Source organism: Aedes albopictus, chromosome 1 (assembly GCF_035046485.1).
Source record: "Aedes albopictus strain Foshan chromosome 1, AalbF5, whole genome shotgun sequence".
Classification (NCBI taxonomy): Eukaryota; Metazoa; Arthropoda; class Insecta; order Diptera; family Culicidae; genus Aedes; species Aedes albopictus.
In genome coordinates, this window is record NC_085136.1 from 300,134,003 (window position 1) to 300,161,550 (window position 27,548).

Here is a 27,548-nt window from a genome sequence, read left to right on the forward strand (position 1 = left end):
TGCAAGTGGCATCGGAGGTGTAGTAGAGTCTGGAGTGCCTTTCATCCCATACGGTCTTGGTTGAATCCTAGTCGACGCCGTCGGTGTTTCTGAGACAATAATATCTGGTCACACCCCTCCAGATAACCAGATGTCCACCACTCATCCCGGGAGGGGATTTGCTTGGAAAATGTCCTATATGAAAAATTACAATCAATTCAGGCCAAACATGTCTAAAGGTCCAATTTGCAGAAGAGAGGCTCTCTTTGGTTTCCCTGTCTTTCGTTAATATCTCAGCTGTTTCCTTGTATTACAATTATTGTAAGATCACTTGGAGCAAGGACAACTTTCAGGACATCTTTATGAAGATATCTCTGTAGGGGTTGAGAGAAATAGAGAGAAAAAGATCAATAGGGCATATAGCATCAGTTGCGGTTAAACCGGAAAAACAAAGCAAACGATCAACATGAAATGAAACGTCAGTCTTGTAAAGCATTTTGTGCGAGAAGGTCTTGCTCCTCCTCGTGAGCGTGCGTTCAGCTGCAGGATTCGGCTGGTGTGCTCGAAAGTGTCCCTCCGGACACTACAATCTCCAGGATTCCAACGGAAATTCTTATAGTTTTAGGGATTTCGGCCTTTTCAGTCGGTAAAATCAGCGAAAACTATTTTACCTCTACATCCGACGGTTTCGGTTGCTTTATTCAACCTTGAACCTTGAATAAAGCAACCGAAACCGTCGGATGTAGAGGTAAAATAGTTTTCGCTGATTTTACCGACTGAAAAGTAGAAGGATAGACCACACGGAGGAATTCTCCGGAGCGAACTGCTGCAGGAAACGCAAGGAAAAACTTCTATACTTGGGGGGTTTTCGGCCTTGCAGTCTCCGGTGCAATCAAAACGATATATATTTTCGATGCCCGACGTTTCGATGGACTATGCCATCTTTCTCAAGGGTTCTATTTAAACAAATTGGACGTAGTACATATTAAAGACAAACAGAAAAATTACAAAGGTGAACACAACTTACAGAAATATCGTTCTTCGTCTGGTGGTATGAATTGCACATGAATTTTAGTCAAATTTTGGACGGACTTCATCAATTTCCTACAATTTTACAAACAATGATAGAAATAAACAATTTTACATAACATTTAAGACATTACTAACTATTTTTGTCAGGAAAAACTGGGAAGTTTTGTATGGCGGGTCACTACTCTGATCGTCACTATGTTATTCTAATTTTAAACCGTCAATTTGATTCCAGTCAGAAATTTGTTTGAATGTTGCGTACAAGTTCTGTGGGTTTTAGTTTCCTATTGGGTGTCATTGTCGTTAGTGTTAGTGATGTCAGTTATTTGCCTATCTACGTGGTTTGTTTTGGTTCTTGTCTTTAGTGTGTGTAATATTCCTGCATATATCATACTTAAGCTGTCGCAGTCGCTTCGTTTGTTTACCGTCCTGTCTGTGTTAATAATGTGGCACACTTCTAGAACGGGGAGAGCAGAGAAACGTCGATGGCAGTCGAGTATCTCCGTTCTGTCCAAATCGAAACGATGTTTGTTGTCGGCCGAATGCAGCAAGAGAGCTGTTCTCTCTTTTAGTCGGCCGAGTTCATAGCTGTTGTAGTTGTCGTCGTTGTTGTTGTTTTCGATGTCATTCATTAGTCTGTCTAATTTGGTCATGTCGCTTCTGTGGTGTCCTATTTGTTTCTTCAGCGTGGTGGTGGTTAGTCCAACGTAGCTTGCATCACAATCTCCGCAGGGTATCTTGTAGATGACGTTGTTACGTTGGTCTTTTGGTATTGGATCCTTGGTCTGGGTAAACAAACTCTTGATGGTGTGTTCGTTCCTCATCGCCTTCATGATATTAGGGAAGTCATGTACAAACCTATGGTGTTCGTTCCAAACCTAACAAATAGACTGACAAAAACATTCAAAACTGACTTCCCAAATATCATGACGGCGATGAGGAACGAACACACCATCAAGAGTTTGTTTACCCAGACCAAGGATCCAATACCAAAAGACCAACGTAACAACGTCATCTACAAGATACCCTGCGGAGATTGTGATGCAAGCTACGTTGGACTAACCACCACCACGCTGAAGAAACGAATAGGACACCACAGAAGCGACATGACCAAATTAGACAGACTAATGAATGACATCGAAAACAACAACAACGACGACAACTACAACAGCTATGAACTCGGCCGACTAAAAGAGAGAACAGCTCTCTTGCTGCATTCGGCCGACAACAAACATCGTTTCGATTTGGACAGAACGGAGATACTCGACTGCCATCGACGTTTCTCTGCTCTCCCCGTTCTAGAAGTGTGCCACATTATTAACACAGACAGGACGGTAAACAAACGAAGCGACTGCGACAGCTTAAGTATGATATATGCAGGAATATTACACACACTAAAGACAAGAACCAAAACAAACCACGTAGATAGGCAAATAACTGACATCACTAACACTAACGACAATGACACCCAATAGGAAACTAAAACCCACAGAACTTGTACGCAACATTCAAATAAATTTCTGACTGGAATCAAATTGACGGTTTAAAATTAGAATAACATAGTGACGATCAGAGTAGTGACCCGCCATACAAAACTTCCCAGTTTTTCCTGACAAAAATAGTTAGTAATGTCTTAAATGTTATGTAAAATTGTTTATTTCTATCATTGTCTGTAAAATTGTAGGAAATTGATGAAGTCCGTCCAAAATTTGACTAAAATTCATGTGCAATTCATACCACCAGACGAAGAACGATATTTCTGTAAGTTGTGTTCACCTTTGTAATTTTTCTGTTTGTCTTTAATATGTACTACGTCCAATTTGTTTAAATAGAACCCTTGAGAAAGATGGCATAGTCCATCGAAACGTCGGGCATCGAAAATATATATCGTTTTGATTGCACCGGAGACTGCAAGGCCGAAAACCCCCCAAGTACAAAATTACCAGTCGATAGCATCCACAGGAAAAACTTCTAGTGGAAGTCCTATGAAGAACTTCAGGAGGAATACCTGGAATGAACTCCTGAAAGAATCCTCTGAGGGAACTTATGAAGTAATCCCAAGAAGGAATTTCTGTGAGATTTTCCAGAAGTTAATCTAGGAGTAATCCCCAGAGGGAAATCTTGTAGAAATCCCAAACCGATCTCCTGGGGAATCCTCGAAACAAACGCCCGGAGGAATCCCCAGAGTAATTAATTGAACAATCGCCAGAGAGAAAACTCGGAGGAATTTTTAGAGGGAACTGGGAACTCCCCACAAGGAACTCTAAAAGGAATCCCTAAAAGGAACTTTTACGGAATCACCAAAGGGAACCCCCGGTGGAATCTTCATAAGAAATTCCTGGAGGAATCTTTACAAGGAATTTCTATGGAATCACCAAGAGAAACCTTGGGAGAATCTCCAGAGGGAACACCTCCGGCAGTATCCAAATAAGGAAATCCTGACAAAAACTCCTGAGGGAAACTCCTGGTGGAATCTCTAGAGGTAATTCTTGGCGGAATCTTCTGATGAACTTCCTGCTGGCATTTCCAGAGGGAATCTCCGGAATCCCCAGAAGGAACTCTTAGCGGAGAAATACCTAAGAGAAATACCTAGGCAAATCATCGAAAAGGATTCCTGATGGTCTAGTTCCTGGTCGAAATACCAGAAAGAATTCTTGGTAGATAACATCCGAGAAGCATCCAAATCTTTGATGTTGATTTTCCTGCTTTTCAGCATATTAAATTCGGAATGGATGATCTGGATGTTCCGTGCAATAATAATCAAGCACGCAACACTTGAATAAATCGCGCACAAAAAAAAACTGACAGTGCAACTTATTAAAATCACTCATCAAAGGCAATTGGTGTATTTACCAACACAGCTCATGATCTCGAAAATGTTTGTTGATGACAAAACAAAAGCTAAATTTGTTGCGTACTTTTCAACAGGTGAAAAATCAATAATTATGAACCAAAAATCAAAACTGTTCGGCTCTTCAATAGTGATGTAATATTTACCGACTCGAAGTTACCCCTCGAAAATTGCAATGCAATGCTTATAAATCACTAATCGGGTGGGGTTGGATCTTTGTCCTATTCTGTTGAAGTTGGGACAAACCTATGTCGCATTTGTTGGATTGTCGCAACAAATGTAGTTTGCGATATTATTGTTGCGCGATGATTGAAATTTGATGCAGTTGTGCCTAGGACCGAGTCTAAAGAGAAATATAAGGAAGATGATTCATTCCTCGCTTCATTCGGAGTAGATTAAACGGTGCAAATTGTAGTCCAACTTATCATGGAGTGAACCACTGAATCTGCCACCGTATAAGAGTCTATGTCAACTGATAGGAACTTCACGATTCAAGTTGTCAGCCGTTAGCAACAATTCGATGTTGACTAATTCCTCCCAAGATTGTTGTAAGAAGATCGGTTGTTCAGATCGCCAATGTTGCATGGCGGCCATCTTGGATTTTCAATGTTGTTGCAACACAACGTTTCCTGTTCTGGTGTTGCAGTGTTGTGGTGTTGCAATGTTGCGGTGTTGTGGTACTTGGGACTCATGGTTATGAATAAAAAGAAAAAAATGATAACTACTATGTTAATCAGTGATGGATTGTGTGCACTTATTTTGGCTATTACGTTCTAAATATGCATTGTTTATTAAACCTACCTTGCACCTATACAATACCATACAACACCCAACAATACCCAGCAACACCCTACAACAACCAACAATATCATACAACACTCAACAATAACCAACAACAACAACAACATGGCCAGTCTGCATAAGAAAATCCGCGTAGCAGATATCCACAGATAGACAGCTCACAGCATCTCTCTGTAAGGGGCATCCTGATCCTGCATGCGCTCATCCCCTTCAGCCGTTGACGGACTCATTTGTGTTCATCGGGAAGGTAATCGGGTTGCACTCGATAATTTGAAACCGGTCAAGAATAGTTTCAAAATACGCCTCATGGTTCAGAGAAACTTCTGCGTTGGTTCTCGTTACCACCCGGTAACCTATTGCTGATTCAATGTCCATCATTTCAAAATCCTGACTAAGCTTACGTATTATTTCGTTTTCCTGCGCTTGCAGTTGCTGAACAAAGGGGCATCTTTGACGTGAACTGCAGCGTCGGGTCTAGCTTAAACTTCTGTAAAGCAGCATTCAGCTTCGAATTCCAGACACGGCTGGATTTCTTCAAGCCGTACAGGGCTTTGTTGAGGCAGCAAACCTTGGACTCTTTATGTAAATGTTCTCCTCTAATTCGCACTGCAGGAATGTTGTTGTTGGAGTTACCTACCAATTTCCTACCCCTGTGTACGACCCTATGAGTGCACCCCTAGCGACGCTACTGTCATCGTTCTGTGACACATTATAACTCACAGATCATAACAAACAAAACATTCTAACACGTGGATTAAACGTTGTTCTTTTCTTTAGGTTAATCGCGGTGTTTTAGTATATTACGGCCCATACGCGCCAACTTGTGACGTAGTTGGGGGGGCGAGGCCTCTCAAAATCAATCAAATTCGGAAAATTTCGACGCAGTTCACCTAGTTTAGGCATATTTACGTGAAAACTAGTGCATTGAGCTGAAAAAAGTTGAATGTTGTCCAATTTTGGAGAGCTTCACCTCCCCAACTACGTCACAAGTTGGCGCCTATGTTACGGCCGATAGAATCCGATTTCCAAAAGTTGTTGTGGGGTGTGAATAATGATTAGTGATATTCCCCTTGCGTGTCCTTCCCCTAGTAAGCATCGGTGACAGCAATCATCATGACGAGACAGTGAGTGTGTTGCTGCCTCATTGAGGAGTGGAGCTTTGGCGGAGCCAGTCGCGTATCATGCCAAGTGAATCTACCGCAGTTTGCTAAGAATGTCGAAAACGGATTGCGTAATATTCACAGTTGTAACAGCATTTTTTGATCCACCTGAAGGTCCCATCTTACAGCCAGCTCGAAAAGATATCGCACAATGCTATACAGTGTGAGAAATAAGTATAAAGACAGAGCCGTTTTCCATACAAAATAATCATGTTTAGGGATCAAAATCTCTTTTTCTAGCGATTAAATTATTATGGAATTTTGTCTGCAACCTTAACCCTTAAAAGCGCAATGTTGTTTTAAAACAACATACCTAAAAACGCTCCAAAATAATTGACCTTCACTTTTATTATTAATTATTAATTTATTTTTTAAATCAGTTTTTATTGTCGTGCGCCCTTAACCCTTAACCCTTAAATTAAAGTAACTAGAATTTTGGCTAGAAATATAAATCATCATCCATGAAAACGGTTATATCGACTTTTCAGATTCAAATAAATATAAAGACACTTATTTCCACATAAAAATGTGTCTTTATATTTATTTGAATCTGAAAAGTCGATATAAACGTTTTCATGGATGATGATTTATATTTCTAGTTTAAATTCTAGTTATTTTAAGGTTGCAGACAAAATTCCATAACAATTGAATCGCTAGAAAAAGAGATTTTGATCCCTAATCATGATTATTTTGTATGGAAAACGGCTCTGTCTTTATACTTATTTCTCGCACTGTACCAGGCCACTGGGGAATAGGTGTCCTGATCATCAACTCCCTTCCTATGCGAATATCCTTTTATGTCAAGCCCTTATGTCGGTCAACATTCGCGTTCGCATCAACCTTGATTCGATACCAACACCCACTAGCATATAATCGATTTGCAACCTTTTGGCAATTCGTTTGACATGGGAGCGTTGTACTCGTCGATCATGGCCCGTTTCCACTGGTCAGCATCGTCTCAAAATTGTCTGTGGAAAATCATCACCAGTAATGGCGCTGACAGAATCATAAATGGACTTGCCTTGGGACACGCATTCCATTTGGCAGAGCATCAACCGCTGTTGCGTAACACCGCTAGCTAACAGACCTTTGATTTGAGCATGAGGGGGTGCAACGGGATTTCCGGTATGGGTCGTATCGGGCGATCATCGTTGGGAGTTTGAAAATTTCGAAGACGGCAAGCTTTTGTTCACAATATGAAAGTCTTTATACTTTCTTAAGAGAAAGCGTCCCCGACAGCTGTGCCCCAACGCCATAGGATTCAGGAATCGATTATTGGTGCGGTGGGAGTGCAGAGTCGTCGTCCACGTTGTTGGCATCTTGCGACGATTCATCGCTTAAAGTTTGGTCATCGGGTTCAGCTGCATAATCGTCATCAGGCACTCTTGGAAATGGCTCGTTCAACACGTTTTTGCTGAATTACAATCTCACAAACTACGCCTCTGGTCGTTGGTTGTATCAGCTGTCCCGATGAATACCTTTGTCGACCTGATAATGATACACCCCGGCTCTTGAAGACTTCCTTGCGCTTCATGCTGAACAGGTGGTATGCCTTCATCTCTACGTCCGTAGCAGGTGAAAATGCACATGTCCGCCTTCTGAACCCATATCTTCCGTTTTTGTTTTTGTAATATGGGACACCACGCTGGTTCCAAATGTTCGAATATGCGACAGATTTGGCTTGCGCCCTGTCCATGGTTCTTCCGGTGTCATTTCGTTGGCGATCGATTGATCAAATAGATGGCTGTTGCTAAAACCTCAGCCCATAACGATTTAGCAATTTGTCTTGGTTTCATACAACATGGAACTTGCTCGTTCTGTCACAGTCCGGCTGACTTGTTCCACGAGTCCAATTTGTTCCGGCGTGTACTCCACCGTGGTTTGGTGACGGGTACCTAACTCCTTCAGGTAGTTCTCAAAATTTCAGTTCTTTTACTCCCAGCTCCTGTCCGTCCACAACACCTTCAACCATTAGCCGGTCTGCCGCTTAGTCATGTTGTGGAAGTCTTCAAACTTTTCAGCAAGTAATGAAAAGCTTTCGCCTTGGAGTGCAGTAGACAGAAATCTATCTCGTTTTGATGTCGGTCAGGTAGTACCGACTTCCTCCAAGTGGAGATCTCATCCATCGGACCAGCAATGTTTGAATGCACAAGTTCAAGTATTTTGCATGAACGTGATCCGCCGTCGTGACCAAACGGAAGCCGAGTTTGCTTCCCCATTGCACAGGTCTTGCAGTTTCCGATCACGGTTCTTGGGAGTCTCACTCCTTCCACCATGCCGTTTAGCAGCTTTAGCAAGTTTCGCGCTTATGCCACAGATCCGCCGTTTCTCGGAATGGGCATACCAGGGCCTTAGTTGGCTTTTGTTCCAGCTGGAACAAACCATTCGTCCGTTGCCCTGTGGCAATGATTTTGCCAGTCGGATTGATGGCCATGCAATCTGTCTTGGTAAAAGTAATGCTAAGGTCACAGCACTATCGACTATCTTAAATACCTACCGACAGTAGATTTACTGCCAGCTCCGGAATAAGCTCGTCGTTCGTCACCAGTTAGCACGTTGGCCATAGTTTTGCCTATTCTTCCGTGACAATCCTCATGATTCCTGTGTTGGCCGCGTAGATGCCGCCGTCCGCCGGCCACACATTCTCCAGAAGCGTTTCGTTTTTCGTGAGGTGCTTCACCGAGCCGAAGTCGAAGAACCCCTGCAAGAACCACTCTTCATCCTCATCAGCGTGTCACACAGAAAGCACCAAAGCGAGTCATGTCGAAAAATAAAAGCAGGCTCCGTAGTAGGCTCTACGAAACCGGTCTCCTGCAGCAACTTAGTCAACTGTTATCTGTATTCCAGAATTTTCCAGACCCTTCGCCATCGAGCGATACTTCTGCGGTTATGCAGTCAAGACCAACATACCGATTAATTTGTCGTCCTGAGGAGAAACCCATCCCGATGAGCTGATGCGCAGTCGAAATAATCCGATTCACGAAGGCCTCCAGCGATCCACAATTAGCCATATTCGTCGTAATTAGCTTGTGCAGCAAGCCCCATTGGCGGGTTAGTTCAGTATCCTGGAAGGTGTTCGAGAGCTTCCTTCATACTGCGGCGGTCATTTTCACCTCCTCAACGTGAACGTAATTCACTGGGTCGCGAAACAGAATGATACGTCGCATGATTCTGTCCTTCCGAGCCTCCACAGTGGGAAGCGTTTCGTCCAGATGGGGCGTCCCAGAGGTCTTCCCCTTCCAGATAGGTATTGACTGCGAACTTCCTCGTCCTTCAGTTCTTCCGGCCGACCAGCCGCTCGATTTGAGGTTGGCCCTGTGTGTTTTAACTGTGCTACCGTACCGAATCGCTATCGCCGAATCCGCTCCTTCTAAACATGGATTGCTACGATTGCGAATTTGGGTTCGTCTACTCATTTACCCAGTTGCAAAGCTGGGTGTGTATCTTTCATAGGCCATGTTGAACAACAAGTAGTTCCCTTGTTGTAGTCCCCGGGAAGCTCAGTTACGTGTTCAAAAGAAATCGGTCAAAAACCGATTCCTGCAGACTGCTTATAGCGACTGCTATTTGATTTGTAATGTCTGCGAAACTGCATACTGCGATCGAAGAAAAACGGTTTCTGGAGCGATTAAGGCTAGACAAGACATACAGGGGATACTCAAAATAACTGAGATAGGTAAAATTTTCACTTTTCAAGAAATGTTCAACTCGCTGTAACTTTTCGAAAAGGGCATCAAATATTCTCAAATTTTTACTGCAAGTTCATCAACTAGTTGTGTATCAGTAGTCAAAATTTAGAAAAGATCGAGCCATTCTACACGAAGTTATGAAGGTTCTAGAAAAAGGTATAATTATCCGATAGCCAACTTTGAGCTGTTATATCTCCGGATTCAATGAACCGAATGCAATAAAATTTTGATCATTTATGACTTATATAATGAACTTTGAAAAACAGTTTACTTAATTTGAAATTATACATAAGAAAAAAAGTTGTGGCGGTTTTATTTATTCTATGTTTTTTTAGTAAATTTATCTATTTTTCATATGCATCCCCTTACTTTTTCAATTCAATGCCGGTTATTTTGTTACTTCCTTTCAAAACATATTCATATTGAAGTCAATTAGAGGGAATTTAAATGAACTATAATTACTATATCGAATTTTAAAACGATGATGAAATTTTGGGTAAATTGGTGGTATATCATAAAAATAATCCAATCGTAATAATTTTCATTCGTGTAAAGAATTTTAAGTTTAATCAAAAGTTTTTGATAGCTCATTATATAAGTCATAAATGATCCAAATTTCATTGCATTCGGTTCATTGAATCTGGAGATATAACAGCTCAAAGTTGGCTATCGGATAATTATACCTTTTTTTAGAACCTTTACAACTTCGTGTAGAATGGCTCGATCTTTTCCAAATTTTGACCACTGATACACAACTAGTTGATGAACTTGCAGTACAAATTTGAGAATATTTGATGCCCTTTTCGAAAAATTACAGCGAGTTGAACACTTTTTGAAAAGTGAAAATTTCACCTATCCCAGTTATTTTGAGTATCCCCTGTAGACCGATATGGTTCTTCCCAACAGCAAACAGTCCTAAATATTTGAATCCATTGGATTGTTCACACTAATCTCCTACGTAGTTTTGTACACTATCCATCACTAATTCGGTCTGTGTGGTAAGCCACATTGAAGTCGATGAACAGATGATTCATTTGGATCTCGTAGCAGCGGCATTTCTGGATTATGATTGCACAATTGCTGAAGTCCTGGTTACTTGTAACACCAATGCCTCAAATTAATTTTTAATATCGAAACGATTTGAATAACTACCATACATGTTTTCCAAAGGATTGGTGATACATCACGTCACTTAAACTCCCAACAATGATTTGTTTCTTTTTTAAATTATCGCATTTATTTAAATTACAATTTCCGTACAACTGTATTCTGCCCTGTTGTTGTTGTTCTTGTTGCATGTTGCAGTTTATATATCTGTCACACCACGGGTCGGTCAAACTACACCGACTTCTCTATCTCTGTTCCTCTGGCTTCTACGGCTATCGCGCGTATAGCTTACACGAGGCTGTCAGCAATCCACCACCTTTCCGTGGGAGGGGGTGGTCACCTGACCCAAAGGGCTCGGGGGACTCTATTGTGTCGGTCCACCGTCCCTGGATAACTGCGACCTCGCACCACTCGGCGTCGGTGGTGGTGGCTTTCTTCACCTCCCGTTCTGTCTCTGCTTGTGTTCTTGTGGTGTGCGTTTGTGTGTGTTTGTGTTTATGTGGGGATTCAGTTTTCAGTTTTGGCGGCACTCAATGTGAGTGAACTTTCCTGCTCTCCGAGTTTTCTTCCTCTTTTTTCCTTTTTTCGACGCCTACTACAATCACCTATAGCCTACGGTTTTCAAATTTCAGATGTTTTTTTTTTGGGTTTTCCTGTGTATCCGTTGCGTGCGGTTTTGCATGCATCTCTACTAGCAACACTGGAATATTTTTTCTCGATTGAGTTTAGCTACTATAGTACACAACGTGATCGTTTTTTGTTCAATGCGCGCGTGGTTTGTCCTGATTTTGTTTTTAAGGTGGAAGGGTGCGCAATTTAAGAATCATCATTATCATCATCATCATCGTTTCGGCTTTGAATGCAGTTTTAATAAGGTTGTTTCTAAGTATTTTGAGCTGCCCTAAACACAAAATGGGAGTGGAGCTGATTGACTACACGACAAAATAATAAATATCTATCGCCTAGCGTTGGGGGGTGCCGTGAGGCTGTGTTCGTTCTGCCGTTCATGCTACGATTACACTAGTAAATTTGTTTATATTGCTTTCTTTTGTTTTGATTCGTTTGTTTTATCTAATTTAGTTAAGTTGAAGCTTCTTGTTCTAATGAAAACATATTTTGCTACGTAAAATTAGAGGGTAAGAAAACATGAAAATACTTTCTGTTCTGGTTGTTATAGGAAAAAAATACAGAAATCTAGCAGAACTACATTGAAACTTGTTTTTACACAGACGCTCGAATCCAGTCTCTGAAAGAAGGGGGCCTTCAGAGCGGCTGAGCGCGATTGGCTCTCCTCTCATTTGTGTGTGTGTATGAATGTTTTATGTATATTTTACGTTGTCCCTTCGCATGCCTAACAAAACAAAAAAAAATGGATTTCATGTGTGTGTCAGTCTTCTTCTAGGTTTACTAATAATAATAATTACTTCTGTATCGTTAAGCTTCGCGGTTCTCCTGGACATTGTAGTGCACTAGACGGGCTAGTCACTCCTAACGAAAAATCGACAAACTGGAATGGCGGATCAATATCAATCGTGTGTGGTTGGTTGGCGTTGAAGCCTCCGAAAACTGTGAAGAGTACAAGCGGAAAACTTTCGTCTCATAAAAAATCTGATTTTAATATCAACCTTCGTTTTTTTCTCATTCTTCGTGGTACAAAAATTTGAAATCTTGCTCATAGGAAATTTGACATCCTGGAAAGAAAATTGGTCCCTATCGCTCAGTTAAGAAAAATCCTTCACTTATTCTCACTATCATAAAACTCGACTCTCACAATCGTTCCAAACGTAAAAGAAAAGTCAAAAAATTCTCCAGGATTAAAACCTCGAACACTAATCTCACAATTAGCAGTACGCTCCTACTTCTTTAAATCGAAAAAAAAATAAACTGATCTCTATTATAGTTAGTACTGTTTACAGTTATCCGTCCTCTTAAAGATAAGTGTTATTGTAGCCTTAGTTAACGTTTCTTGCGCTGTTGTTTGCTTTGTTTTGTTTTTTGTTTTTGTGCTGCTGCTGTTACTATTAATAAACGTAGATGGTCTTCAGCTGGGGCTTCAGCTCGGGCGGTATCGCCGGGGCGGGTTCGTGCGATTTTCGCGACACCAGCCGCTTGAAGCGCCCGGATAGCTGTCGCTTCAGTCCCTTGAAGCCGGTCTTCTCGTTGTGTACTAACGCGTCCTGGGGGAGGAGATGGAGAAAGGAGATCAATTAGTAACGATTCGGTTGTGGAAAGTCGGGGTTTGAAGTGGAAGGATAGACAGGGAGAGAAACTGGCATCACTGCTGTCAAACTTGCGATAACAAGTTGACAATAAAATAAGTCAAGTAGATTGTTCAACCTACTCGGGTGATTCTGTAGGCCATGTTGAAATGGAAACGAATCACTTAGATTGCAAAAGCGTTTCCATTTCTAATTGGAAACGAGCTCTTGCGGAAGCATGCGGTAAGCACGCCACCCGCTAAGGTTACTGTCTGAAAAGCTAAGCGCGTGGCATTAGATCATACTTGACTTGCTTCCATCTGCAGCAGTTCAAGTGTGTCTAGCGCAACGTCACTTCTCATAAGAGGTGATTCAGGGATTTCTGAATCGTCTTCGTCAGTCATCCAGTCGGAAGATGCATTCTATCACGATTGGACGAACTGCGAGCGTGCCTTCCGCTGCATCGCATCGTGTCGCTCCAATAGGAATCCAACCAGATCCAAGCAACCAGCTGAACCTTGCATGTTTGGCTGCGTCCTTTCCAAACAGCTGTCACATGACTTCGTTCTTGTGCAACGGATGAGCGAGAAGCTTTCATCTGCCTCGTTTCGTTGTGCAATACACATTGGACGGACGGCTGTCCGTCTGTTTGGTTTGTTCGAAACTCGATTGGCAACAGATGATGGCGATGGCGAAGCCGGAGGAAGAAACCGGCAAAACCCTGATCAATTTACACCCATTGAAGTGATAATGAGCCGCCGCGCTGTCGTCCCCAGCAGACGACCTCGTGGCATACTCACTCACTCGCGAAACGAGTGCGCACGGAGTTGCTGCTTTATTAGCTCATCGCCGAAACGAGTCGCGGTTTTTTGACAGTTTGCAATCGCCTTTGATGGATTCTTGATGTTTCCTGATGACTACACTCCACTTTGGAGGCGCGTCTCACCACTTCGATCCATTGTTCTGATCTGAATGGCTCAGCGAGACAAAGAATGTTTGCCGTCGTCTTGATTGAATAAGAACGGCTTCGAGTGACTGGAATTAATAGGTTTGCGTTAGTGGTCGGTCGCACCGCAGCAGGCGGCGCTTCCTGAAGCGTTAGCATTCTTCGCCTAATGTCGCATGCTAATTTATTCCTGCGCCTCGAGCATCCTATTAGCGCTCTCTTTTACGAGGAAAATCCTCGTCTGTCACACTTTGCATAATTATAACGGCCGTCGCCGCCAACGCCGCAAGGGTGCGCTAAAAGTACAGGGCCTCACGGCACGGGTGCCGCGCTGCCATTTAAAAATACACGGTAGCACCTTAACCCGCGTGCCCCTTGGCGCTCTACACTAGACAACCCTATGCTGCCCGCTTGCTTCGTCGCCGTTCGTACATCGACCCAAATCTTTTCTCTGTAGAAACGCAAGAGAAGAAGCAGTGAAAAAATCGACCACGCTTGCTCTGGCGGTTGCCAAGCGGGCAGAGCAAAGTTTGCTACCCAAAAATACAACAACACACATGCTGTTCCGATGCTTGGTGCTAAAAACTATCCGCTCGAGGTGGTATGCTTCACTTTTTCTTGTCCTAATTTCATTTATTTGGCGATTGCAATCTATTCGGATGTAAATTGAAGAGAAAATGAAAATTCGAGCAGTTTTTTATATGTATTCGAGCAGTAGGTGCTGCTGGAAGACTTTGCGATGTGTCATTTCGTAAGATTTGACTAAAATTTACCTAGTTTGGTCAAATCTGTCAAATTCTGCGATGAATATCAAAATTTGCGAAGTTTTCCCATGATTTCGAGTAGTTTTAGTTTTAGTAAACGAGCAAGGCATCGAAAATCTTGTAGAATAGCGATCGCTTTGTTAATCAGAAAGCAGAGCTCCAAAAATGACGGCACTACTTGCTTTAAAACCAACAAATACGTTGGTTTTATTGTTTTTCAAGCAGTTTCCTGGCCAGTTGTTTTGAAAATTTGAAAAAAAAAGAATAAAGAACGACTTGACAAACAATATGAAATGTACTCGAAGAATAAACGTGCGAAACGAGGGTGTAATTTTTGAAGGAAATGTACGACACAATATCAATTTTCAAACAACTTTTTAATGAAACCAAGCAACTTTGAGTTTGATAAGAAAATCGAGCAGTTTTTACAGGAATTTTCATATTAAATTGATGTTTCATTTCTGATTTCTAAACTTTAAATTAGGAAGATGTTTAGTATGGCAATTCGACGCCTTACAAGAGGTCGAATCCTCAATTTAAAACTGCTCGAATGCCTCAATGTCTTATAATATTAAAGCTTCCAACGACCCCTTAGCAACTGAATCGATTTCCGTCTAGGAGTTCTTTGTTCCCTCCACAAAACCGAAGAAAACTTCTTCTGAAAAATTGATTGGATTCAAGCGAACGAAGCAACCGGAGCAGAGTTACTACCACAACGGTTGCTTCGATGAAGACGGCGACGGGTGCAAAGGGACGAACAAAAGGTGAAAAACTGGAATCCGTTCGTTCAACAACCCATCGCCGTCTTGTCTTCGTCGTCGCCGCCTGCTGCCATCTCTTCCAACCGACCAACCGACCGCCTCTGGAAGAACAACAAACGTTCGGACGGTCGGAGAAGAGTTCAACGACGGACAGAACACGGACGGGTGCAGTGAACCGTAATGTTGACCGCGTCTTCTCTTTGGCCGTCTGGTTCTCATCCGTTCCGTTGTTCGAGGGGTCCCCGATTTGCTTTGGTGGGAATTTAGGGAGTTTTTTTTGGGGATTTTGGAGTTTTGAAATAAGAGGTGGTACTTACTTGACTATTGGCGTTGTAGTGGTACAGGTTAGGCTGCGGCGGTAGCGGAGGAAACACCCACACACTGGACGGGCTTTGCCGGAACGCCACCGGAGTCGGCACGGAGTAGCCATTCTCCAGCTGACTGCTGTTGTTATTACTACTGCTATGGTGATTGTTGTGATGATGGTTGTTGGTGCTGCTGCTATGATGATGGTTATGATGGGTGTTGTTGTGGTTCGACGACGGTGGTGCAGCTTCCACGTTGTTGGTCGCCGTCACTGGACTCACGGACGATTCTTCGCGCTTTCTCAGTTTGCTGCGGACAAGACGCATGGTCATTAGGGTTCCGTTACTGCCGACCATTTTCTTGAGCTTGTTAATTTTGGCGGGCGAGCGATTATCACAGGTACACGTCAAACGTAGTAGGCGAGGCGCCACAGATTCAAAATCTTTGGTTCTAACACGGTTCTATCGGTGCAACTATTGGCACTTGTAGTATCACAATACGGTTCTCCCCCAGGGAAGTCAGACTTCCGCAACGAGCTTAAAGCACAATCACTAGGAAATGTTTGCTTGACTAGAGCGATCGAAGTGAATCTTCCTCCTCTTCACGTTGCAACACAAACTGTTAGAGTTTTTCAATCATTTTCGTTCGATGTCGATCTCCAAATAAACACTCTTCTCTTCCCCAAAAACCAGAAGAAAAGCTGCCTCCGATCGATCGAATTTCACCGAATTTCTCCTCACTTCACGCTGTATCAGCTCCCAAAAACTTATTATCTTCCAATTCCCACTTTTCCTTTGTTGTCACAAATCGAACTCTCCTCCTGCTTCGGTTGGTATTTATTCAAACAATTTCTAGCAGCGCGGAAGTTTTTGGCTAAACGAGAGCGCGAGCAGAAGAAATTTATATTCTTCCTATAAACGAGAACGACAACTGCTAGCTTCAACGGCTAAAACTCAACTTGATTCGGGTTGGCTTCGGCGCGCTCGTTTTATATATTGGCGCGACCGATCCGAACTGCCGCCGGTTCGGCCGCTCGGCACGATCGACGAACGGCGACGTCACCCGAATCGAAGCAACCGTCGTCCGTCGCCGCCGCACACCGATAAACAAACAGATGTTTGCTTGCGCCTTCGCCCGCCCTATCGCTATCACCACACACGCAAACAATCGTTTGTTTTGAAACGTCACAGTTGCGTTCGATTCGAACGAATGTTCGTTCGTTCCGTTGTTTCATAGCAACGGACGGTCGAGTCGCCGCCATGACGCGTGTGTTGCGGAGCTACGGCAGGGAGAAGGGTCGGCAAACAATACACACAGTCGGGCAGTAATTTCCATTCGATTCGATCTCCTCTTTCACTGACGTTAGCGGTGCTGAATCGCGCGCATAACGATTTCCGAATCACGTTGCATCGGTGGAAAATGGAGAAAACGGGGGATGCACGCATCCCACCCCTGCGTGCAACGGCAGCAACCCTGATGTAGCCTAGCACCGCGCCTTAGGGCGATTAGGGGTGGAATTAAATCCGGCTTGATTGCTTGGATTGCGTTTTTCCCGCGTTCAACCTGACAGCGGGTAATCAACGTTGCGCTGCTTCACACCGGTTGGTGATTCATCCGAGTAGGTAGAACCCGACTGGGGCAAGGTCAGTTTCGGAATCTGGATATTCTCGGAAATCACAAAAAATGAGGGGATCTTTTCCGAAGCAGTGGTGATGTTTGCAAACAAATCAACCGGAATCACCATTCGCGATCAGAGTAGTTGTTGAGGCAAGCTCGCCGCAGTCAAAGTCAAATGGTGAAACGTTGTCAAGTCGATTACATTTTATTGCCCACTTTTGTCGGGCGCTAAACGTACAGGACGAAAGTGTTCTTGTGTGCTTTAAATGCGGACACGAGTAGTGGTTTGACAGTGAAAGTAGCCTTTCATTGTGATTGTCAATGTGATTATCACGCTAATAAGCGATCGATTGAAGCAATTGAAAGAGTTGCGTTCCCTTTTGTTTGACGTTTAGAATAACATCGCGTAACTCAATTTCAAAGCCCACCCCTACGTCTAAAACACCCCTAAGCCCAAAACACCGGATATGCGAAAAATTCGGCGGTTATCTCTTCGTGTGAGAGGCGTGGCGTTCAACACTATCAAGAGCTCAGCGTCTCTTATCAGAGCTCAACAAAACCGCAGAAATCGGTCGCCTCTGCCATCATGAACTTCGCTCTTTTGTTTTGATCGGATGTTTTGCTTTCCAAGTTCCAACTGCGTTGCGTAGAATTACGCAAACCGGGGGTTAATCCCCGCACAAAGCCCCAGGAAATCCGTGCAAAAACCGACAGCTTTGACGTACGCCGATCGCCGTAGTCACGAGGTCAAGGATTTCGAGCGGTTCAATCTGGATTCGCCTGGACTCCGTCCGCGAGTCCTGAGACGCCATATCTTTTGTATCATCAATGATGTTGCGAATTTTCCAACTCGCGTTGTTGCTCACTCCACTATAGTCCACTCGCTCGCCATCATCGCGCATCGTATGAGATTTGTTTACTCACTTGTCTCAAACCGCGAGCGAGCAAGCGCCACAACATCCTGTTATGAAGTTCAGTCCATGTGTCCGTCTAAGTCCATCTCATCGCTTAGAAGGGCCCAGCCCCCTTCTTGTTTGTCTTATTTACAACAACTGGGATTGAAATTGGAAAAACAAACTGAGCCCCATTGGTCTGTTAATTAGTCACTACGACGGGTGCTACGCACGTAAACAACACCTCCCTCCAAGAAGCTGCGATCAGAATCATATGTAAATCGGAAGAAGAGTTGCTAATTAACTGATAGCGAGTTTGAGTTTTTTCGCACGGATTGCCGAAAAAATGGGTGATCTCACCGCACACCGGTTGGAAACGTGCACGATCATATTCAGTCGGTGGTGCGCGATCCGATGTGAATCAGATGTTCCGTTTTTCTTTTGGTGTTCATTTTTTTGTTGACCTCAAACTGATTGCAACTTTTTTCGAGCAGTTGCATCATTTTTTTTACTCGTTTGTGGATGATTATCATCTTTGTAGTTGTAATTTAGACAATTATCATCCCTGATCTACAGAAGAAGTAAAACTTTCCATTCTCTTTGAGTTTCTCAGCAATATGAGATTTGCAACACTTTTTTTCAATAGAAGATTGTGAATTTTAACTTAAAGCCCGTTCTTCACAAGTTGGCAACACTGAGGTTCCTTGAATTTCAAAGAAAATATTGAACTTACTTGGAGTTGGTACAACTTTCCATCTATCATAATTTTCACTAATATTAACCACCGTTTCACCCTGAGGAAGACATTTACCCCGTGTCGAAACGTTGAGCATTAAGTCAAGACTGACGAGCCTCCACTAGAATTAATTATTTTTGCTAATGTAATCATTTTTCATCAAATTTCGATTAATGTTTACAAAACTCACGTTAGAAATTATCTGTTTTTTATCCAACTTTTTTTAGAGCTATGAAATAGCTGCTAGAGCTAGGTTGATTTTTTCCACCCGAATTACTCGAAGTAGGTTGGAACACTTGCGGCCAAATTCGAGCAGTTCACTGAACAAAGATTTAGTTTGCTCTTAATATAAGGAGAATGATGGTTTTAGCAGCTTCTTAAGGTTCATAGCGTGCACTTCCTAAATAATATTTTTATTTCGCAGTTTCTAAAGTACAAATCTCAAGAAAAGGCATGATCTGAGAATCGGTCTTAAAATGCAACTCAGTGTTCACGGCGAGTAAGCAATCTACGGGTTACATTTCCAGACTATTTCATTTAATGGATGTAAAAACTTGAAGCATTTGAAGGCAAAGTGCGTTTAATTGACAAATTGAGAGATAAATTTGTGAAAAAGTTATCACGTGTTTTGGTAGGATTTGAACCCATGACTCCGTAGCGCTAGTCCGGCGCTTTAACCAGCTAAGCCACAGTACAAGTAACGATTCTGTGGAACTTGCGATGTTGTTCCTTCCAGGATTTATGAGAGTTGTTCCCTGGGATTTGTACCAGAATTCCTCCTTCAATTTCTGCAGGGGATTTTCACAAGGTTTCTGCAGGAGTACCTCTCTGGATTGACTTCAGAGGTTTGTCTGGTTTTGTTCGTAGATTGTACCGAGAATTCCTTCCGTAGACCCTAACAAAATTCTCCCAAAGTTCCTTCAGGGGTTTCTCTTAGTGGGCATTCCGAGATAGCGTTCCAACAGTTTCTCTTGCGATTATTGCGAGACTTCTGTAGAATGTACTTTAGGTACTGTACTGTACAAAACAATTTCTTCTATTCGCTCTTCGTAAATTAGGTTGGACTTCATTTCCTCTACCATCATACAAAGCACGCTGCATGCTTATAGACATACAAACTTTGAAAGAGCGACGTGAAGTAGCAATGGTTGCTTTCGTAAATGATATCGTTTCGCAAAGGATTGATGCATCTGAAATCTTATCGAAATTAAACTTTTACATTCCTTCAAGGCAACTAAGAAATCGAAACTTATTTCATACAAACCATCACAGAACTAATTATGCCAAATTTGGGCCTTTGAATCGAATGATGGATATTTACAATCAGCATTGTGAAACAATCGACTTTACAATGTCTCGGCAAAATCTAAGAAAATATTTTAATACCATTCGAAATCGCAACACATAACCAGGGTATTCAATCTAAATTTTAATTTTACACATAAACTTTTTTTCTTTTCAAAATATATAAGAACATTAGAAGATAAGAGAAATGTGTACAAATATGTGTACTAGTCTACGCTGATTGACGAAATAAATAAATAAATATTTCTGCCCCAGCACGGAATCTTTCGGGATGTCAATTGGAGTTCTTTCACTCCCCTGTTGCTTTTAGAAAACTTTCCTCAAAGGTTTACAGAGTTTCTTTTGGAATTGCCCTAATATGTACATTTTTCACCCGATATTACGCGCAGAAGTTTTTCCGGGATTTTTTCAGTTTTTCTCTTGATGTCTTTCAAACAAAAACAACGCTCCAACAGTTATTATCGATGTTTCTCGCGAGATTCCGCCAAGATTCTTTCCGATTTTATCCGGGAATTGTTAACAAGAAATTTTGCAGACTATCTCAAATTCTGGAAAATCTCGGCTATTTGAGTAACCTAAAAGAAACACACAAAGGAACCCCGGTAGAGATTCTGGAAAGAACACTGGGAGTTTTCTTGGAAAAAAAATCTCAGGAGAAATCTTGATTAAGAGGACAATCCTGGAAAGACCTCTGAAAGAAATCCCGAGAAGAACTTTATGAGAAGCATAAACAATAGTTCCTGTGAAAAACTCAAAAGGAAATCAGAATGAAGCCTCGCAAGAAATCTCGGCAGAAAAGGCAGGATAAGTCGAGAAAAACTCTGAGAGACATCCCGGGAACAGCACCAGAAAGAATCTTCTACGATAAGTTCCAAGAGAAACTCTGATTAAAAATCTCAGCTCGGTTGAAACTTCAAGAGAGATACAACGTAAATCTTTTGGATATATTCCGGGAAAAACTCCTATATGAATTCCTGAAATTCTTGAAGATATAACAGGACGAACACCGGTAGAAGTTCCCTGAGGAACTCTGGGAAGAATAGTAAGAAAACCTCCGGATAAATTTCTCGGATGAATTTTAGTAGAAATCCCAGGAACAGCTCCTGTAGATACTCTGAAAGAAATTGCTTGAAAATCTTTGCTACAAATTCCGGTAGGAAAGTCGGGAGGAATAGTGAAAAATAATTCAAAACGGAACCTGAGAGAAACTGTAAGAGAAACCCCACGAAAACATCTGAGAAACATTTTGAAAGAAACTCCTGCAATAATGCCAGCGAAAACCTGGGGAAAGTCACACGAAAATGTCTTGGAGAAAACGCAGCATGAGGAACTCTGGGAGAAATTCCGCTACAGACTCTGAGAGTAAAAACTCTGGAAGAAATCCTGGAAAAAATCATAGTTTATCTCAAAGGATGTCAGATTTCTTGTTGAAATTGGCCTAATAGATCCACCCGAGTTTACACCAACACCGCAGGCTATCTCAAACCCTGGAAAATCCCGGAAAGCATTCTCGGAGTAGCTATTTGAGCAATCTCAGAAGGAACACTGAAACGAAGGCCGAGACAGTTCTCGGTAGGGGTTCTGGGAAGAACACTGGAAGTTATCCCGGGAAAAATACTCGGAGAATCACAGAAAAAAAGTCACGAAAACAACAATAAGGAAAACCCCGGGAAAATCTTTGAAAGAAATCGTGAGAAGAACCTTATATGAGATATAAACAATAACTCCTGTAGAAAACCCAATAGGTACTATGAAGCTGAATCTGAAAGAGATCTCGGGAGAAACCCCAGAATAAGACTTGGCAAATTCTGAGAGACATCCCAGGAGCAACTCCAGAAGGAATCTTCTAAGATAAGTTTCGAGAGTAACTCCGAGAGAAAACTCAGCTCAGGTGAAACTTCAAGAGAGATCCCACAAAAAACTTCAGGAAATATCCCGGAAGAAGCTCCTGTAGAAATTCCCGGAGACGAAAGACGAAAGCTAATGATGGTTTCTTGAAGAAATTTCCGGATGAACACCAAGAGCAATGTCCTGAGGAACTCTGGGAGCATTAGTGGGAAACCCTATGGAAGACATTCTGGGAAGAACTTCAGTGGAAATCCCAGGAATAACTGATTGATTGATTGTTTTGTCTTCATTTAAGAGACTTTTAGCCCTTGGCTGGTTCGTCTCTAGAAATAACTCCTGTAGAAGCTTTGGGAGAAATCCTTCAAAAACCTCTGCAAGAAATCCATGGAGTAATTTCGAAGGAATACGTGGAAGAAACAAACTAAAATCATTAACATAATTTTTACTTTATTCTAGAGAATTTCAGCTCTAGACTGGATCAGATCTTGTATAATTCAAAACGAATCCCGGAAGAAACTCTTACGACAATATCTAAGCAATATCCTGGGACAAACTCTTGCAGAAATCGCGGGATAAACCCTGGGAAAAGTCTCACGAAAAATTCTTGGCGAAAATGCAGAAGGAAATCTGAGAGAAATCTCGCTAGAGAATCTAGAAGCAATATCTCAGAAAGGAATACTGATAAAAATCCTACGACATGACTGTGAAAAAGTGCATGCGGAATCCGTCAGAGAAGGGCTCAAGAACCCGGCACGATTATCAAGAAGAAATCCCAGAAAGAATTTTAGGAATTTAAGAAAAATACCGGTAGGAACCCAGAAAAACTCTAAAGGCCGATTTCTTCACCCTGGCTTATGCGTTAAGCCATGTCTAACTATATGGGTAAGCCTGGCTTACGAGTTAAGCCGAGGTGAAGAAATCGGCCCTAAGAAGTTAAAGAGTAATGCTAAGAAAAAATATGTGATAAAATGCGGAAGAAATCTTGTGAGTAATCCTGGAAAGCATTCCAAGAAGTATATCTGGAAGAATTCCATAAAAAAATACCTGGCGGAATTTCTGGAGTTCATTCGGTGCCATCTGCAACTTCTGCGCAGAGCCGGAAGCTTCTAGTAAGAATCCTCAGCATTTCGCGGAAAAGGTTTGTTTTGACAATTCTGAACTATACGCATGTAGTAAAAGCTCATGATTGTAAGAAGAGATGACTTTACTACTGAGTAGACTCTACAAGTAGTGAAGTTCACTAAATTCCGGACTAAATGATCTATTGAAAACTCCTGAAGGCTTCCTTGGAGAACTTTTTCCAGTCAATTTTAGATGAAAATTTTTGGAAGAATATCTGCGCTCAATCCAAGATTCTGTAGAGGTGAATATCCCGAAGGGATTCAGACAAAATTGTGAGTGCCCATGGTGGTTTAAAAAAAAGCTTTTCCAAAAAAATTTGGGAAAAAAATTAATACAGGGGATAGACAAAATGATCGGGACAAGCAAAATTTTCACTATTCAAAAAATGTTCAACTAGCTGTAACTTTTCGAAAAGTTCATCAAATATTCTCGAATTTTTACTGTGAGTGCATCAACTAGTTGTCCATCAGTGGTTCAAATTTGAAAAAGATCGGGCCATTCTCCACGAAGTTATAAAGATTCTTAAAAAAGGTAAAATTATCCAATATAAGGCCAACTTTGAGCTGTTATATCTCCGGATTCAATGAACCGATTGAAATGAAATTTTGACCATTTATGACTTATATAATGAACTCTGGAAAACATTTGACTCAACTTGAAATTTTTAACAAGAGACAAAATTATAGCAATTTTAAATTTTTCACGTTTTTTTTAGTAAATTGGTCCATTTTTAATATGCATTCTATAACTTTTTCAATTTATAGGTGGCTATGTTGTTACTTTCCTTCAAAACACATTTATATATAAGTCAATTAGAGGGAAATTAAATGAACTATAATTTGCATCATAAATTTTGAAACGATGTTGAAATTTTGGAAAATTTGGTGTTTTATTAGAAAAATAATCTAATCGTTATAATTTTCTTCCGTGTTAAAAATACTGAGTTGAGTCAATGGGTTTTCATAGCTCATTATATAAGTCATAAATGGTCAAAATTTCATTTCAATTGGTTCATTGAATCCGGAGATATAACAGCTCAAAGGTGGCTCTCGGATAATTTTACCTTTTTCAAGAATCTTTATAACTTTGTGGAGAATGGCCCGATCTTTTCTTATTTTGGGCCACTGATACACATCTAGTTGATGAACTTACAGTAAACAATTGAGAATATTTGATGCACTTTTCGAAAAATTACAGCTAGTTGAACACTTTTTGAAAAATGAAAATTTTGCCTGTCCCGATCATTTTGTCTATCCCCTGTAAATATAAAATTCCGGTAGTTCAATGTTATGCAGGCAATTCTAGGATTTTACAACAAAAAATCACAAAGCAAAACAGGTAATATTTCCCTCTTTTTAGGCCGGAACAAATCTCATTTTCTTCTTTTGTCACTTTGCTCGTTGGCTCGTCAAAGGGGGGGGGGGGGGGGGTGATATTGATATTGATATTGATGTTTGCTGGTGACCCAACGAGCGAATCCTTGTATTTAAAATGGCATTTCACCAGACTTTTTCAAAATATTTTCAGGGATAATTAAAAAAATCGTTTTATTACCTTCCAATAAATTTAGAAAATAAATTTTGAAAGTATACGCTAATATATCTTGAAACATTTGAAGGAGGAGGAAAACAAATTCACTTCTGTCATTCATAAATCAAGGATTCGAACATCAATTCCGTAAACAAATGGTGTTGGATGTGACTATCTCAAAGTATTTCTAATTTCCACAGCTTGGAGCAGAAACTATGCTATCTATTTTTCAAAGGGTGCTCTCTTTCTTTCCGAGAAGAAATCGTTGTCGGATTCATGATCATAAAAAAAATTTATGCCACAAAAGTTCAGCCTATTGGACGCAGTGGCTTAATTTCCCCAACAGCGGAGGAAAAAAAATGATCATAAACCGCTACATGAATCATTACAATAAGTTATAATAGCATAACCTAGAGGATGGTTACCATGAGATTAAGACGTTTGTTCGTGGCCAGAAGTCATGATTGCGAAGAGCATTACGCGAAGCTATTTTCGTTTTCAGAAATAAAATATCGTGACGCTTAGTCATTGTATCATGACGCAAAGTCATGCAACCCTAGGACTGAGCATTGAAATCATGACTCTGATTTCTGAAAACATGAATCAAAACTTTATACGATGCAAACCTGTCAGTAATTTTTTTGTTCTTATGAACTAATTTCATAGTCCCAGAAATCATGCTTCATAATTTCATAATCTAGTTTGCCATTTTAAATCAAAAATTATCTAAAACGTTACGATAACGCTAAGTTTGCGTTACGACTAAATGAGTCATGATATCATGGTCTGTTTTAAAAGCCTAACAAACACATTTTTTCTCATTTTGTTAGAGATCCCGTTGCACACAATATTTTCTCTACAAGTAGATTGGTATTAGAATTATTAAAATTCGGATTATCATGAGATTGGATGACCACCACACTGGTTCACATTTTTTACCAAGATAAGACTGGTTCGGAAGTCTATTACTGTAGTTAGTTGTGGCCTGAGGCTGACGGGTTCGAATCTGCACATGCGACATGGTCATTAGCAGAAGAAGCTCTCAGTTAATAACTCATAAAACACTAATCTGACGAACAGTCTTTATCCCAGTTGGGATGTTACGTCAAGAAGAAAAAGAAAGCGTCAGGTTGACAATAAGTTTATTTCAACCGTTACCCAAACAAACTGTGTTTACGTCACATTTCGCAGTGTTACTCAACAACATCCTGTTCTCCGCTCAACTATCTGACAGGAAGGGCTTGTCGCTCTAGATCTAGTATGTAACTAATGTAAACTAAACCAAAGCAAAACATTACTCACTGGACGCCGCCATCACGATGATAGGCACTCTTCCTCCCCTTGACAACAACTGCGTCTGCGTGGTTCAACCAAGTGAACAACAACTTGCTAATTGAATAATTGGGAAATTTTCGCACGGTTTGTCCGAAAAATTGGTGATCTCACTTACCCAGATACCATCTGTGCAGACGGGTGTGAATCAGTGGTTGGTTTCTTCCTGTGGCCATTTTTTCTCCTATCAATCGATTTGTTCTCCTTTCAAAACACATGTTGACACCGCAGCATGCTCAGACTCAAACTCAAACTCAGACGTATCATCATCGACATCGATATCGTCGCCGAGGCACGCTTGTTCGTACCATTCTCCTCCATCGTGGTGGCGATAGCTACTGATAACGCCCGGGCCATTGTGCTTCCTTCCTGTGGGCGCGTCTCGCACCACACCAGGCGCTCACCGTCGTGTGTCACCACGCCGCTCGCGAAATGTTGGCACCACTGTTTTGTTTGCGCGCGGCTTGGTGCGATCATGGCCACGATGCGTGCGTGGTGGCGTGGCGCCGCCCCACTGAACTTGGCACTTTTTGTTATTGTTTTTCTTTTGCGGGTTTTCGTTTTGTTTGGATTCGGTAGCTTAAATTTTCGCGGGCGCAACACTTGTCGTTTGCGACAATACGAGTGCAGCAAAACAAAAGTCGTGGCGGCGTGGAATCGCGCACAACGAAATGTTTACCTACAGGCTTTGGAAAAGCGCAGCGGAAAACATGTTTTTCCGCCTATTGGCTGACGCAACGCGAGGCTTCACAGGTACCTAAGGTAAATGCAGTTGGTAGCTAGCAGAGAAGAGAAGGTCATCTCCCGAGTCAGAAATTGATAAATATTTCATGCTGTTGGTCGCGACACCTAGCGGTTGAAGCCACACTTTTTACACGCAAAATTTCAACCGTGTTGACACGAATAAGCAAAGTATTTCGGTGGCAGGTACATCAACTCAAAAACTGATTCCCAAAAAAAATGTGTTTAACTAGAATGTATTTCGGGGACACAGTCAAAGTTGCTTATCTTTTAAAACCGTAAATAGGGTACGCGATACAATAGTGATGGGAATATGTATAAAATCGTTATGATAATTAAGAAAAATTGGCAAAACACCATTATGATGCTTTATAACAGCCTGCAATTGCAAAAAACATCTTTGGTACGTGTACCATATTATTGCAATAGTGGTCGAAACAACAATTGATATGCTCTCAATGAAACAAAATTTTGAAGAATAAGATAATTTATCATCAATATGACGTCATCTGTTCATTAATTTTGATTATACCTGAAATAATCAATACACTTTGATCCACGCAGTTGTTTTGACGTTTATACACGATGGAAACAAAATGGGCAGAAACAAAATAAATCGAGTCGATTTTTCACGCCTAAAATTAATCACTTTTCGTGTGTTCGGTTTGTTCTGAGATGCCCTTCTCTTCTCTGTAGCTAGGCAAGTAAGTATAGTTTGACAAAACACCGCTCTTGGTGGACTACATTTCTCTGAACGACCAGCAAGCATTTGTGTGCTATCATCGTTGCCGTTGTGATCCAGTTGTAAATCAATCTGCTGCGGCTCTGACTGA

The 27,548-nt window shown here is 41.5% G+C and overlaps 1 protein-coding gene across 4 annotated transcripts in view; it reads right to left on the reverse strand.

Moving 5' to 3' along the window:
* Positions 1 to 10,808: 10,808 nt before the first annotated feature.
* LOC109408847 (protein catecholamines up) overlaps positions 10,809 to 27,548 on the reverse strand; it is a 519,706-nt gene continuing 502,966 nt past the window's right edge. For all 4 annotated transcript variants that reach the window (XM_029863770.2, XM_029863772.2, XM_029863771.2 and 1 more), the window contains 2 exons: positions 15,603 to 15,900; positions 10,809 to 12,793 (listed from right to left, as the gene is read on the reverse strand). In XM_029863770.2, the coding sequence (XP_029719630.1) occupies positions 12,638 to 12,793; positions 15,603 to 15,900 (454 nt within the window). In that variant the 3' untranslated portion in view covers positions 10,809 to 12,637. The remainder of the gene's footprint in view (positions 12,794 to 15,602; positions 15,901 to 27,548) is intronic.